The sequence below is a fragment of the Syngnathus typhle genome, linkage group LG13 (genome assembly GCF_033458585.1).
Source record: "Syngnathus typhle isolate RoL2023-S1 ecotype Sweden linkage group LG13, RoL_Styp_1.0, whole genome shotgun sequence".
Classification (NCBI taxonomy): Eukaryota; Metazoa; Chordata; class Actinopteri; order Syngnathiformes; family Syngnathidae; genus Syngnathus; species Syngnathus typhle.
Window position 1 is genome coordinate 12787504 of NC_083750.1, and position 14137 is coordinate 12801640.

The 14137-nt window shown below is 47.5% G+C and overlaps 1 protein-coding gene across 1 annotated transcript; it reads left to right on the forward strand.

The window, feature by feature from the left end:
* Positions 1-507: 507 nt before the first annotated feature.
* On the forward strand, positions 508-9115 carry npc1 (Niemann-Pick disease, type C1). Its single transcript, XM_061294839.1, has 25 exons — positions 508-736; positions 2117-2245; positions 2329-2435; positions 2499-2659; positions 2742-2909; positions 2992-3241; positions 3315-3397; positions 3469-3839; positions 3909-4135; positions 4218-4318; positions 4404-4506; positions 4643-4832; positions 4904-5086; positions 5172-5286; positions 5355-5482; positions 5545-5679; positions 5769-5858; positions 6026-6216; positions 6293-6408; positions 6574-6703; positions 6790-6975; positions 7131-7362; positions 7426-7539; positions 7678-7840; positions 7908-9115. The coding sequence occupies exons 1-25, from the start codon at positions 656-658 to the stop codon at positions 7988-7990; spliced, it is 3837 nt and encodes a 1278-aa protein (XP_061150823.1). The 5' UTR covers positions 508-655; the 3' UTR covers positions 7991-9115.
* The last annotated feature ends 5022 nt before the right edge of the window (positions 9116-14137 follow it).

The following is a 14137-nucleotide window of genomic DNA, read 5'->3' on the forward strand; positions in this document are numbered from 1 at the left end:
GAAAAGATGCGATTCGCTCATCTTATCAGTCACGAGAGCAGCACCTGAAGTCTCACAACTAACTGGAGATAAGATCGGCATGCATTTTAATAATATATCTGTTTTCGGTTGGTGACGTTCTTTCTATTGTTAATAAAAACGAGACATTGGGAAGAAACATTTTCACGATTACTCATAATTCTCATTTACTGTAAAAATAAATGAACTATTCATTCATTTCGTCACACAACAGTAAACATGAAAATCATCTTTGAGCGTGATGTCATTATGGATTTATTGTTAAATAGCTCCAGCGCATGAAATGGTCAACCTAACTGTTTCACCCCCAAAAATGTTGAATTGATGAATTTTCTTATCGATGAGCTCGATAGGACGTAGTTCACAATAATGCCACTTGGCGGCAGCACCGACATCCCCCAAGCCCTGAACAAACAAGCGACAGGAAGAAGAAGAGCCCACAACAAAATATGCGAAAGTTTCGCTGCGCAGCCAGCTAGCCAGCCAGCCAGCCAGCCAGCCAGCCAGCCAGCCAGCCAGCCAGCCAGCCAGCCAGCCAGCCAGCCAGCCAGCCAGCCAGCCAGCCAGCCAGCCAGCCAGCCAGCCAGCCAGCAACTGTTGTCAGCGAGCGCGTCCTGGCAGTCTAACCCTCCACACCATGGGCTTCATACCGGACAGAGGCGGCTTCTGTCTTCTCCTGCTCTTGCTTATATTTCTCTCGGAGGCTCATTTTCGATGGGTAAGTCGCATTTGGATGTGCTGAAAACATCACTCAGCTTTCAAAGCCCAAACGTTAACGTGTATTTAAATACACTCAAGTTGGGTCAGGGGATTTACTAGCATGACGGCTCAAGTTAGCTCATGCTAACTGACGTTGACGTTTGTCACTTAACCAAGTGGCTCTATCCTCCAAATGTATCTTTTGTTCACATTCTCGTAAATTGATGAAGCCTGTAGAAGGTTTTGGGGTTCTACACTGTGAAACTCATATATATATATATATATATATATATGTATATATAATGAGTATATATTATATATATTACATATATTTATATATATTATATATATTTATATATATTATATATATTTATATATATTTATATATATTTATATATATATTTATATATATATTTATATATATATAGATAACCAAGACTTGTATCTCGCCAGTTGTGGGCGGTAGGTCCCGGGCGGCGCTGACTGGATGAGCAGGACGTGCCAGTCCTGACGGCATGATGGATGGCTGCACGCCTCAGTCAGGACTGGCACGAACCAGAGCCATTTCAATGCTCAGAGCAGAAATGGGCCTCCTTCATGTTTCACGGTTGTGCTACTGTATAGTGTTTGTTTTAAAGCTCCACTTTGGTCTCGTCTGTCCAAAGGACACTCTGCCAGACGCTCTGTGGCTTGTCAATATGCTCTTTTGTCCGTTCCGGTCTTGTCAGTTTCTATTGATTTCAGTTAACACGCACGCACGCACCAAAACAAAGCTGTGATTCAATCAAACCCGGATAAACTTCATTCTTTCACTGACGTGCTCTGTTCTTCTCCCTTTTGCAGGTTTTCTTTCAGTCTCCTACTTGGCTATGATCCCACTATTACCTTTTATCCTGATTAATCAACAACAGTATGACCCTAATCCCAAACAAACTTATCATTTTTGGTATGCAGCAACTGTTTTGTTGCAGGCGTGACATTTCTACGCCACCCTTGTACAAGTAGGCCATTCTGATTGGGAGAAAAAAAATGACTTCCTCCAAGTCGGGCTGTGATGCTGAATAGGCAATAAGAGTGAGAAAGAAATGGCTCTTATCCCACTTGAGTCATATTCATCACATGACCTACCCAGTGTAAATCCAGTTTATGACATCAATATTCCCATTTGTCGTCGTCGCTACAAACATCAGGTCTCGCTCGAGTCGGTGTTTTCTCCGCAACGTAACTTGCAAACCGAAATACCAAAGCGGAAAAGGAAACGTTTGCAGAAGTGAAAAAGCACTGTTTGCATGGCACCGCTCTCAAGGCTCTCAAATCTGTGTCGTGTCTTTGACGTAGTCATGTCTGATTGTGCATTTTGCAAATGGAGAACACCCTGTGTGTTGCGTTTGCCTCGCAGGCATCGGCCCAACACTGCGTGTGGTACGGCGAGTGCGGGGAGTCCGAAACAGTCAGCGGAAAGAAATATAATTGCAACTACACGGGAGCCGCCAAACCTCTGGACCCCCAAGGCTATGACCTCCTCACGGTACGGTGTCACGATTCTACGGGAGGCCGCGCGCGACCAATTTGAATGATTTCACTTCTCAGTGTCCTATTTTGACCATACAGGAGCTGTGTCCCGGGTACGACTACGGCGACCGCCAACTCTGCTGCGATGTGGACCAGTTGCGTACTCTCAAAGCCAGTCTCCAGCTGCCCCTGCAGTTCCTGTCCCGGTATGAACGCGGGCTAACGTGACGTGACGCCATCGCTGCTGACGGTAGAACACGGTTCTGCAGGTGCCCCTCGTGTTTCTTCAACTTGATGAACCTCTTCTGCGAGCTGACGTGCAGCCCGCACCAGAGTGGATTCATGAATGCCACCGAGTTCAAAACGAGCAATTCCAGCGCCTCCAGCGTGGTGGAGGTTCAGTACTACATCGGGCGGACCTTCTCCAACGGTGCCTTTGCGAACCAGCTCAAATTTGTGGCGAGCGAGATTCCAGTTGTAATGATGTCTGGCGGGCGCCGCTTGCTTTCCAGCCATGTACAACGCCTGCCGAGACGTACAAGCGCCGTCCAGCAACGTGAAGGCCTTGTCGCTGCTCTGCGGCAAAGACGCCAAGGACTGCAATGCCACCAACTGGATCCAGTTCATGTTTGACATCAACAATGGCCAGGCTCCCTTTCCGATCGTGCCCATATTCTCGGGTAAATATGACTTAGCTGGAAAAAAAAAAATTATATAAATATACGAGATGCTATTGGGATGTAAAGGAGCATGTTTGTTCAGATGTGCCAGTGTCCGGCTACACGCCCATGAACAACAAGACGTACGGCTGCTCCCAAGGCCTGGAGGATGGTTCGGGTCCTTGCTCCTGCCAGGATTGCACCAAGGCGTGCGGGCCCAAACCCGTCCCGCCGACGCCCCCGCCCCCCTGGACCATCATCGGTTTGGACGCCATGACCGCCATCATGTGGATCGCGTACACCGCCTTCCTGTTTGTGTTTATCGGCACTGTGGTCGCGGCGTGGTGTTACAGGTAAAAAAAATAAAATAATAATAATATTGAAGTAGACCTGAGGATTCCGTTCTAACTTGTTGATGTGTGTTAGGAAAAGGACAATCCCGTCAGAGTACAAACCCATATTGGACAGCCATAACCCGTTGTCGCTCAACAGCGATAATCCCGACGCAGGTATTTCAAGCGGCCCTTCAAGTGTAAGGACCGGAGCAAAGTAACCGGCCGGCCATTTGTGTCCGCCGCAGTCAACGCATCTTGCTGCGAGACGCTGGGCGAGCGTTTTGAGAGCGCGCTGCGGACCGCCTTCAGCTGGTGGGGCTCGTTCTGCGTGCGCCGCCCGGGCCTGGTGGTCTCGGCCAGCCTGCTCCTGGTGACGGCCTCTTCGGCCGGCCTGATCTACATGCGCATCACCACCGACCCCGTGGAGCTGTGGTCGTCGCCCGGCAGCCGGGCGCGCCAGGAGAAGGACTACTTTGACGGCCACTTTGGGCCTTTCTACCGGACGGCTCAGCTCATCATCACCACCCCGCTCAACAAGACCTTCGTCTACGAGCCGTACTTCGGGGGCTCCGACGTCCCCTTTGGAGCCATCTTGGATAAGGACATCCTCCATCAGGTGAGTTTGAAAGTCACAATATTTGTGCTGGCCTGCTGCTCATGCTTTTTTTTTTTTTTTCTGTTCCAGGTGCTGGATCTGCAGCTTGCCATTGAAGCACTGGTGGCCCCGTACCAGGAGCAAAAGGTCACGCTGAAGGACATCTGCCTGTCCCCGCTGGCCCCTTACAACGACAACTGCACTATCTTGAGTGTGCTCAACTACTTCCAGAATAGCCACAATGTACTGGATCACAAAATAGGCGACGAGTTCTTCACCTACGCCGACTTTCACAGCCACTTTCTCTACTGCGTCAGGTTCACTTGCCCACTTGTTTTCTTTTCCTCCCCATGCGTTGGCGCGGCGCTGAGAAGTCAACAACCTGTTTTTGTGTTACAGCGCACCAGCGTCCCTCAATGACACCACTCTCCTCCACGATCCTTGTCTGGGCACATTTGGAGGTCCCATCTTCCCTTGGCTGGCACTGGGTGGCTTCGACTGTAAGCTCACTTGCGGAACGAAACGGGTTCGCGTGCGTTGGCGGTGTGTCTCATTTGATTTGTGTTTGGGTTTCTCCCACACCAGCCACCAACTACAACAACGCGAGCGCTCTCGTCATCACCTTCCCCATCAACAACTACCTCGACGACACGGACAGGCTGGGCAAAGCTCTGGCGTGGGAAAAAGAGTACGATGTTTTGTTGCCATCTGAATGATCTCAAAATGGGGTTGGGAGCACAGACTAACATGAGCTAATGCTGTTAGCTTCTGATGCGATGCATCCGCATCCATTGATGGATCTCACAGGTGTTTGTGTTCCCCAGATTCATCCGCTTCATGAAGGAATTCCACAACCCCAACCTGACGGTGGCCTTCAACGCCGAGAGGAGCGTCGAGGACGAAATCAACCGGGAGAGCAACAGCGACATCGGCACCGTCGTCTTCAGCTACGTCATCATGTTTGTCTACATCTCGCTGGCGCTGGGACACATCAACAGCTGCAGGAGACTCCTGGTAACACCAGTTTGAGGGGGGGGGGGGTCCCCCCATTTGCTTCATTGACCTTTTGACATGCACAAGTGCAGGTGGATTCCAAGATTTCCCTGGCCATAGCGGGCATCGTCATCGTCCTGAGTTCAGTGGCGTCCTCGCTGGGCATCTTCAGCTACGCCGGCATCCCCCTCACCCTCATCGTCATTGAGGTCATCCCCTTCCTGGTGCTGGCCGTGGGCGTGGACAACATTTTCATCATGGTGCAAACGTACCAGGTTAATGGCACGCGCCGGACTGGGTCACGCGCTCCCTTTGGAACGTGCTTTAATTCGTCTCTCCGGTCCTTTCTTTCGGTGTCAGCGAGACGAGCGGATGCCGCAGGAGGAACTTCACCAACAGATAGGTCGCATCCTCGGCGACGTCGCACCCAGCATCTTCCTGTCCTCCTTTTCCGAGACGGTGGCCTTCTTTCTGGGTATAGGCCTTTTAATATATGAATCGGATGGCGACTCATTCCATGCTGACCATGGTCTTGTTTTGCAGGAGCGCTGTCCAGCATGCCGGCAGTCAGGACCTTCTCCCTCTTTGCCGGCCTGGCCGTTTTGATTGACTTCCTGTTGCAGATCAGCTGCTTTGTGAGCCTTCTGGGCTTGGATGTGAAGAGGCAGGAGGTGAGAGGGAATGTTGCCAGCAGCACATGATGATAGCTGACTAAACGGCGCTGTCACCAAAGGCCAATCGTCTGGACATCATCTGCTGCGCAAAGCTGCCCGAAGGTCAGGAAACAAAGACGGACAGCGTCCTCTTTGGCTTTTTCAAGAAGTTCTACGCTCCGTTCATCCTCAAAGAGTGGGTGCGGCCCATCATTGTAAGTGTGTCAGCGGCAAGTGCCTCTTTTGGCCTCTGTTTTGCTAGCGCTTGGATCCAAACGCCGGTTGTCATGTGATCTGGCTTCAGGTGGCTGTCTTTGTGGGAGCGTTGTCCTTTAGTATTGCTGTGGTCAACAAAGTTGAGATCGGACTGGATCAGCAGCTCTCCATGCCCGACGTAAGTCACCGTGCATCTCGTGGTGCCATTTATTCATTTTTTTAAATCACACTGAAAATAAAGTCTTGGAATCATGTATAATAATAACAAAAATGACATTATGTTAGTTGAAGAAAAAAAAAGTCTGTCATGTTACTATTTTATAACATATCCTTCTGCTCCAACAGGATTCCTATGTGTTGCAGTACTTCAAGAACCTGAGTGAATATCTCCACACGGGAGCTCCGGTCTACTTTGTGGTGGAGGACGGCCTGAACTACAGCAGCCTGGAGGGCCAGAACGCCGTGTGCGGCGGCGTGGGCTGCAACAACGACTCGCTGGTGCAGCAGGTCTACTCTGCGTCGCTCATCAGCAACTAGTACGTTTCACACCTTGGAATGGAGGGAGAAGTTTGAGAAAGCTTGGGGACAGCACCGTTTCTCTCCAATGTTTAGCTCGACCATCGCCTTCACGCCTTCCTCCTGGCTGGACGACTACTTTGACTGGGTCAAGCCGCAGTCCAGCTGCTGCCGTTACTACAATGCCACAGGCGCCTTCTGTAACGCTTCAGGTAAATCTCGACTCGGCTGACGTTTTGCCCACGTTATCTTTGCTCACAACCAACGAGCAAACACAAATGTGCAGTGCTCTCTCTCACACAAGAGCAGCGGCGGGGGGGGATTGGGGGCTTTCAACCAATCACATCATGTACAATGTGTGTTTTTTTCTCCCCCAGTGGTGGACCCATCATGCGTGCACTGTCGACCTTTGACACAAAGCGGGAAGCAGAGGCCCGTGGGTGCCGACTTCATGCACTTTCTCCCCATGTTTCTGTCGGATAATCCCAACGTCAAGTGTGGAAAAGGGTAATTCCATCTGCCGCCTTTCTTGTGTGCGGGCGGCTTTGCGTCTTCAACGTATTTGTATCTCTTTTTCGCCTTTGTTTTCGTAGCGGCCATGCAGCTTACGCCACAGCGGTGGACGTTTATGCCAACAACAGCCAAGTGGGAGCCAGCTACTTCATGAGCTTTCACACCATCCTGAAGGAGTCTTCGGACTACATTGACGCTTTGAGAATGGCCCGCATCTTAGCGGACAACATCAGTCAGACCATGGACCACAAGGTCTTTGCCTACAGGTGGGTCCTGTCTTGGTGGCATACACTGCTTCTCTTAGCGGGAGAAATGTGCGCAATACTCTCTGTCCTTGCTCAAAGAGTGCAAGGTAGCAGGAGTTCATTTGAAAACGATTTCTACTGACTAGCACCTGCTCCGTCCGTCCGTCCGCCCGCAGCGTCTTCTACGTCTTCTACGAGCAGTACCTGACCATCGCCTACGACACGGCCTTCAACCTGAGCGTGTCGCTGGGCGCCATCTTCCTGGTCACCACAGTGCTGCTGGGCTTTGAGCTGTGGTCGGCCGTGCTGGTGTGCGTCACCATCGCCATGATCCTGGTCAACATGTTTGGCGTCATGTGGCTGTGGAACATCAGCCTCAACGCCGTCTCGCTCGTCAACCTGGTCATGGTGAGGAGGCGAGGCGAGTGTGGCCGGACCGTGCGAAGACTCCGCTTGTACTTCCTTTTGCAGGCCTGTGGGATTTCGGTGGAGTTCTGCAGTCATCTGGTTCGGGCTTTCACCGTCAGTATGAAGACGAGCAGAGTGGAACGGGCTGAGGAGGCGCTGGCTCACATGGGCAGCTCGGTGAGTAAAAATGCTGAATGGAAATGTGCCGGTAAAGGGCCCTTTCCCTCCCACATTTCCTACTGGTGACCAACGACAAAGGCATCATGCGACCTGCTCCAGTTTGTTTTTAAGCACACTGAGAATTCCTTGTCTCAGGTGTTCAGCGGGATCACACTGACAAAGTTCGGCGGCATCCTCATCCTGGCGCTGTCCAAGTCGCAGATTTTCCAAGTCTTCTACTTCCGCATGTACTTGGCCATCGTGCTGCTGGGCGCCGCGCACGGCCTCATCTTTCTGCCCGTGCTGCTCAGCTACATCGGTCAGTCCACCACAGATGATGAGGAAAATGCCTCTGTGTACTGAGCCGGCCGGTCTCACTCTTTCAGGTCCCTCAGCCAACAAGGCAAAGGTGTTTGCGGCCAACAGGCGCTTGGTCGGAACCGAAAGGGAGCGGCTCCTCAACTACTAAGACGGCCGGCGGACAAACGGGCTGGACCACAATGAGCGGGAGGATTGCGACTGCCATGTGCTTTCTTTTTTTTTTTGCTTTGGTTTGGTTTGGTTTTTCCCCCTTCTCGTGGTCTCCTGGCCTTACTGACGACGCCCGCCCGCCCGCCCGCCCGCCTGCCCATCACAGCCACCGCTATTGTCTTTTTACCCGGATTGGACTGTGACTTGACATATGTGGTCAGGCTACCAATGACTGAAGCTCCGGAGAGCTGTCAGTTGTGGGACATTGTAGGTGATTTGGCAAATCTTTAAAGGGGAATACTGGTCAGTTTTTGTTTTTTTAATGACATAAATAGTACATATAAATAAACAACAAACATTTTTAAACAACTGTGTAAATATCAGAGCTCAAGCTAACATGTTCCAAGTCTCCACGGTTACCAAGTGATGATGCTAACATGTTCCAAGTCTCCACGGTTACCAAGTAATGATGCAATAACGGTAGTAATGACTCAGGTTTGACTCTCTCCTCGTTGTGGAGACTGTTGAGATACTAAAGCCCTCCCTCCCTCCCTCCCTCCCTCCGAGCTTTGTCAAGAAAAACACATTTTTGCTAAACAGGCTTAGGGCTTAGGCACATGTGTAAATCACTCATTTATAGAATCATCCTTTCACATACACGACAATAAGTTATTCAGTTCAAATAATACCTCAGTATTCATTGGAATACTGGAATCATGTCTTGCTCTTTCTTGAACAGTACAGTACCACTTTTTTCAATTGTTGTCATAATCATGTCTTTGGAGTGAAACTGAAGCTGCGTGAAAGTTACTCAACCATTCCTTTGCGAGTCTACTTTTTAGAGACCATTTTAATACATTACTACAGAATTATCGATAGAGAATAACATTTAAGGCTGTCTGTGACTCCTAATCTTTCTTTCAAGCGGTGTTTCTCGGGGAGCGGTCATGCGTGGCTGTTTCGGAGGTCCGCAGATTCATTTGAAAGAAATATTCTCTTGTCGCTTTGGCTAAAAGCTGAAAGAATCTGAAATGCCTGCATGAACAAAGAAAGTCTACTTTTAGATAATAAACACTTGTTATCCCTAATAATTGTAATATGACAATAAAGTTTTTGAAATTCACTTGTTAAAGCGACTTTTGTTGAAATTTGACTTCAGTATGGTGTTTAGGGCTGCACCTTATGGTTCACAGAGGACTCCAAAAATCAAATGTATTGCTAAGGTTGAAATTAAGCTCAAATTCTAAAGTCATAGAATGAGCTGGTCTCTTTGCTGCAATGATTAAATCTGACCACATGGGGGTGCAATGAGTACATCTCACCACATGGAGGAGCTGCAGTGCACAGAAACCTGACTTGATTGCGCACGCACATACAGTACAAACTGAATTTAGTACCTTGTACAGTACGTGAGTTTAAAAAAAATCTCTATAAATGTCCACCTTTTATTTATTTTCTCACATTTTAACCAACCAATCTAACCTGCCTCTTCAGTTGTGAGATGCATGCAGACTATCATTTATTGATGCACCTCTCTCCAATCTATCAAGAAATAAGTGAGAGGGGCGTTTAATGTCCAACTTTGCGGCGGGCGGTCGGGGTCAGGTCCAATGTGGTTCGGTTCGACGTGCAGATTTGCTCTCTCCAAGCCATATAACGGTGGCCAAAAGTTCCCAGCGCCTCCTGGTGGCGCCGGTGTGATGTTCCATGAGCTTGCCAACCGCCGGGAAAAAACAAAAAAGAAGAAGAAAAAGAAGCACAGGTGCGCTGATGCAGAGTAAATGTTTGATGATGCCATTGTCATCGGTGCCTGCAGGCATTAGTTGATTTGATTTATGACTGCAGCTAAGTTTTTTTTTTTAACTCATAATAAATACTTTGATTTTACAAGCTTGTGCACACACACATGCACAACTCACAATTACATGTTGCATAAATGAAGCAAATGGACCTTGGAAATAAAGTGGCACGGAGATTGAAGTCATCGAAAAGTGAGTCAAACAAATCTTTTATGTCTGTTGGAGCGCCTTGGCATATTGCACTTCATTTAAATTTGATGGTCTTCACTGTTGGAAAGGAAATTATGCTCAAAATCATTTGTGGCCAGATATATGTATATATATCTTTTTTCTAAAGATTACATTTTCTCTTGTTCTGGTAATACCCTACAGGGTCTTTTTCATGTCTACAACATTAGGCATTTGTGTCATTGTTCTATCTATATGGTGGGCACAAATTGTTTGGAGCTCCTTGGCGGATGTATTCATCCATGTTTAGGATGACAAGTTATTGAAAGCTTTTTATTTGGTCGCAAACGGTTGCCATGGCGATGTGCAAAGAAAGATTTGGCCGGTTTTTGAGGTGAATTCAAGAGTTCTTGTACCATGTGCAAGTACCTCTCACATGCAAGTACTTGAACGTGCAAGTACTCCAAAGTGGCCAGAGTTGCGAGGGCCCTTCATAGCTGCTACCTACTTCATTTGCATTCATTTGTCTTGTGCCAGCTATATGATCTCATTTTTCCTTGGGACGAAACAATATTCACCGTTAGATGTCACTCGTGTGCTACAAATGCTTTAACACCGACAGCGCATTTCCAATTGGGGTGCTGTTGCTTCCTCTAGGATCTCTCTGCATCCTTCCTTGCATCCTTCCTTGCATCCTTCCTTGCATCCTTCCTTGCTTCCTTGCTTGCTTCCTTGCTTCCTTGCTTGCTTCCTTGCTTGCTTGCTTCCTTCCTTCTTTGCTTGCTTGCTTCCTTGCTTGCTTCCTTGCTTGCTTCCTTGCTTGCTTCCTTGCTTGCTTCCTTCCTTGCTTCCTTGCTTCCTTGCTTCCCCTTTTGCCATTTGTCCTACTATCTGCTGAGCCTCGCTCGCTTCCTATACGTGACAAATTGGTCTAGGAGCTTCTGTTCCAAATCTGTTTTTTGTTGGGAAATAATCATCCAAAGTCCAAAGTGAACCCTTAGCCACCTCCACGAACGTGACCTATAATCTGAACAACACAATGTAATGTCTTATTGTTATGGTTGTTCATTAAAAACTTCAAACGTTTTCACGAGGTCAAATAAGAGGAAATGTGGTTGCACAAGTGTGCACACAGTTTTTTTTTTGGTTGACATTGGTTGCTCATTTGAATAATTCCTTCGACCTTGCCTAAGGCTACAGTATCTGTTCCAGTGTTGTTGTATCATTATATCACAGCAAAAAGTGTCCTTTTTGAAAAGGCTTGCGTGGCCCATCAGGAGAATAATGAGATGGTTTGTCCAAGGGAATTGAAAGCACCAGGAGACCGTTTGCGCTTTGCTTTCTGCATTTGCTGAAGGCAACGACTTAAATGTCATAAGCCAAGCAGATAGCAATCCACCTGGACCAAATGACATTTGCTCGCTTCCCATTTTGTTGTTTACTGAAATGCTGGCAGTCTCTGCATCTGTTCCGCCTTACAGCTTCTGCAATCTTTGCATAATATTCGCGCACTGACTTACTGTTGCCTTTTAAATCAAACTGTGTACACGACTTGTGATGTCGGAAACACAACAGCATGTTAATAGACTGTAATGCATGATAAAACATTGCGAAAGAAGAGAATCAGCACTTGACGATGAAAAGGACTTGTAAAAAAAACAACAAATAAAAACGTGAAATCACAATTGCGAGCAGGTTCAGGAAAGTATCACTTTTTTCGTTGGCAAATATTTTTTATCTTTTACTGTATATAATAGAGACAACTATTGCCAAATTCGTCGTCCACTCTCCTAGCAGCAGGATCAGGCCAATCAATTGAGTAGCAACGTTAAATCATCCTTCACAAAGTCTTTCATGATTTAGATTCCATTTCATTGTGTTGTGCCGCTTTTGTATTTGTTATGTTGCTGTGGCTGTTTGATTAAATACAGATTCTAGAGTGCTATTTTCCTTTTTCAAAAAAGAACAAAACAATGGTTTTGGCTGGAACCATCACAAGGCTGTAATTCATCAATATTTCACTTTTGGTAACATTTGGTAGCGAGTGACCCGCTGACCAAGCCACCTTTCCAAAAAATCCTTCCTGGCTTCACATCCAACACTGTGAGAGTCATTTCAGGAAGCAGGAGGGGGCAAAGGATGAGCAAAAAATCCAAATGATCATTTTGTTCTCCCCACATGTTGTCATCCTCTTTGCCTGGAGCTTGGCATTGCTCATGTTTGGAACTCTCTCTCTGATTCTTTTTATAAGGCTCTCGTGATAAATCCTAAATACGTGTAAATAAATGTTAATATCACTCCAGGCAAAGTGTGTGTGTGTGTGTGTGTGAGAGATTTTTTGATTGTGATTCCCCCCCCCCCTGGAAATCAACCCATTTTGGCATCATCCTTTAATGTGAGCTTATTAAGTAGACTTGTGGCAATGTAAAGAAATCAATTTTGAGGATTAAGCGCTTGTTATCGGTGTTGGCAGGCAAAATGATCACCAAGCAAATCAGCACGCCTTCACTTGTGTTTATATGCTGCTCATGGGAAGTGGCCGCTGAACATGAAGCTTGATGTGCTCCTCTATCAAATCAAGGGAGGTGCTATTTACCTGCCACGCATAAATACTCGCAGCCGTCGTGATGAGGCAAAAGAAAGCGTGGTAGGTAGTTGCTGACTTTAGCGCCAGCTCAGCGCTTCTCATGTTCTTTCCTCCCCCCCCTTTGACTTGCCCAGCAGCCATGCAAGTGTTTGGCGCATTGTTGTCGGTGTAAACTTGACACTGACAGTGGAATCGGACGGACGGCGGACGGGATGACTGAATGAGTGTGTCTTTTCTAGCCTATAGATTGCAGCTGTGATGTATCGCATGCAGCCACAATGAATCTCCTCCCAGTTGCACTATTTCTTCCTCCACCCGGCCGGCTCCTTCCTCCAGCTAAATAGAAAAACAAAGGGTGACGTCAGCAGTCAAAGAAATTGCCCTGCCCTGTTTTTCCGCTTGCACACATTCAATTGAGAGTATTGAACACATTGGAAATTCTCTTTCAACTGGGACTTCACTTGGAGAGCTTTTTAATACTCTGAAGATTGGTTTGAATGGGAACAAAGAAATTGTTGACGCCTGTTATTTGCATTGCATTTCTCTGGCAGCCTATCACTTTCTCAAAGGAGACTTCCAAGTGAGCTGGAGTCATCACTTTGGAGCAAAGGGCAAGCTTTACATTTTGGCCTGTTGTGGGGAAAGATGCTTTCAGAGACAATTAGTTGACGAGGACATGGAGGGAAATGTTATTGGCATCATCATTCATTCATTCTTTCTTTCTGAGACAGATGGAAATACGAACCTATGAGTCTAGCCCAACTCTTTGAACGTCTTGGAATCGTCATTTAATATCACGCATGATGGACGGATGGATGGCCAGATTGTATCCAAACAGGACAAACATGTCCATTTGCCATACGTATTTGATGTCTTCTTTCAAGCTCCCAGAAGCCACACGGTGAGAAATGTGTGTTCATTGTTGTAGCGATTCAATATTCCTTCAAAGCAGAGGTGGATGGAAGGAAGGGAGGAAGAAAGTGGTCGGGGAACAGCTGTTTGAATGTTCTTCCTGTGATTGTCAGCAAATGGGCACAAAAGGAGGGTGGCTACTGCTTTGGACAACCTTCAAATGGCATTTCCACACGCACTAATTACCCCATGTGCATTTGAAGCCTTTCTTTGCAACCACATGAGCTGAAAAAGGAAAACCTCTTTCTTCAACTCTGCATCCGGACGACGGCGGCGGCGGGGGGAGGCAATCATTCGCCAATATGCTCCGAGGTTATTTCTCCTCATAAATGATTTGAAATATGTCAGATTGGGAGAGTTGGCTAAGTGCACAATTACTCGCCCCTGCGGTTGAAAATTCATTATTCTGCAAATTGCCGACACCTAGCAGCTGGTCCTAATTAGCCTTGGCAAACAGCCCCCCGCACCCCCCCCCCCCCCCCCCCATTCCCAAAAGAAGGACGCTAAAACACGCACGCACGCACACACGCATGCTGAGGAGCAGTCGTCGAAACAAATGAAATTGTCTAACTGCAAGCGGGAGTACTGCTGCGTGAAGCTTGTCTTTTTCTTTTTTACCATTAGTGACACTCACTAGTCCACACCAGTGGTTCTAAAATTGGAACCCTCCTGGCTTGCA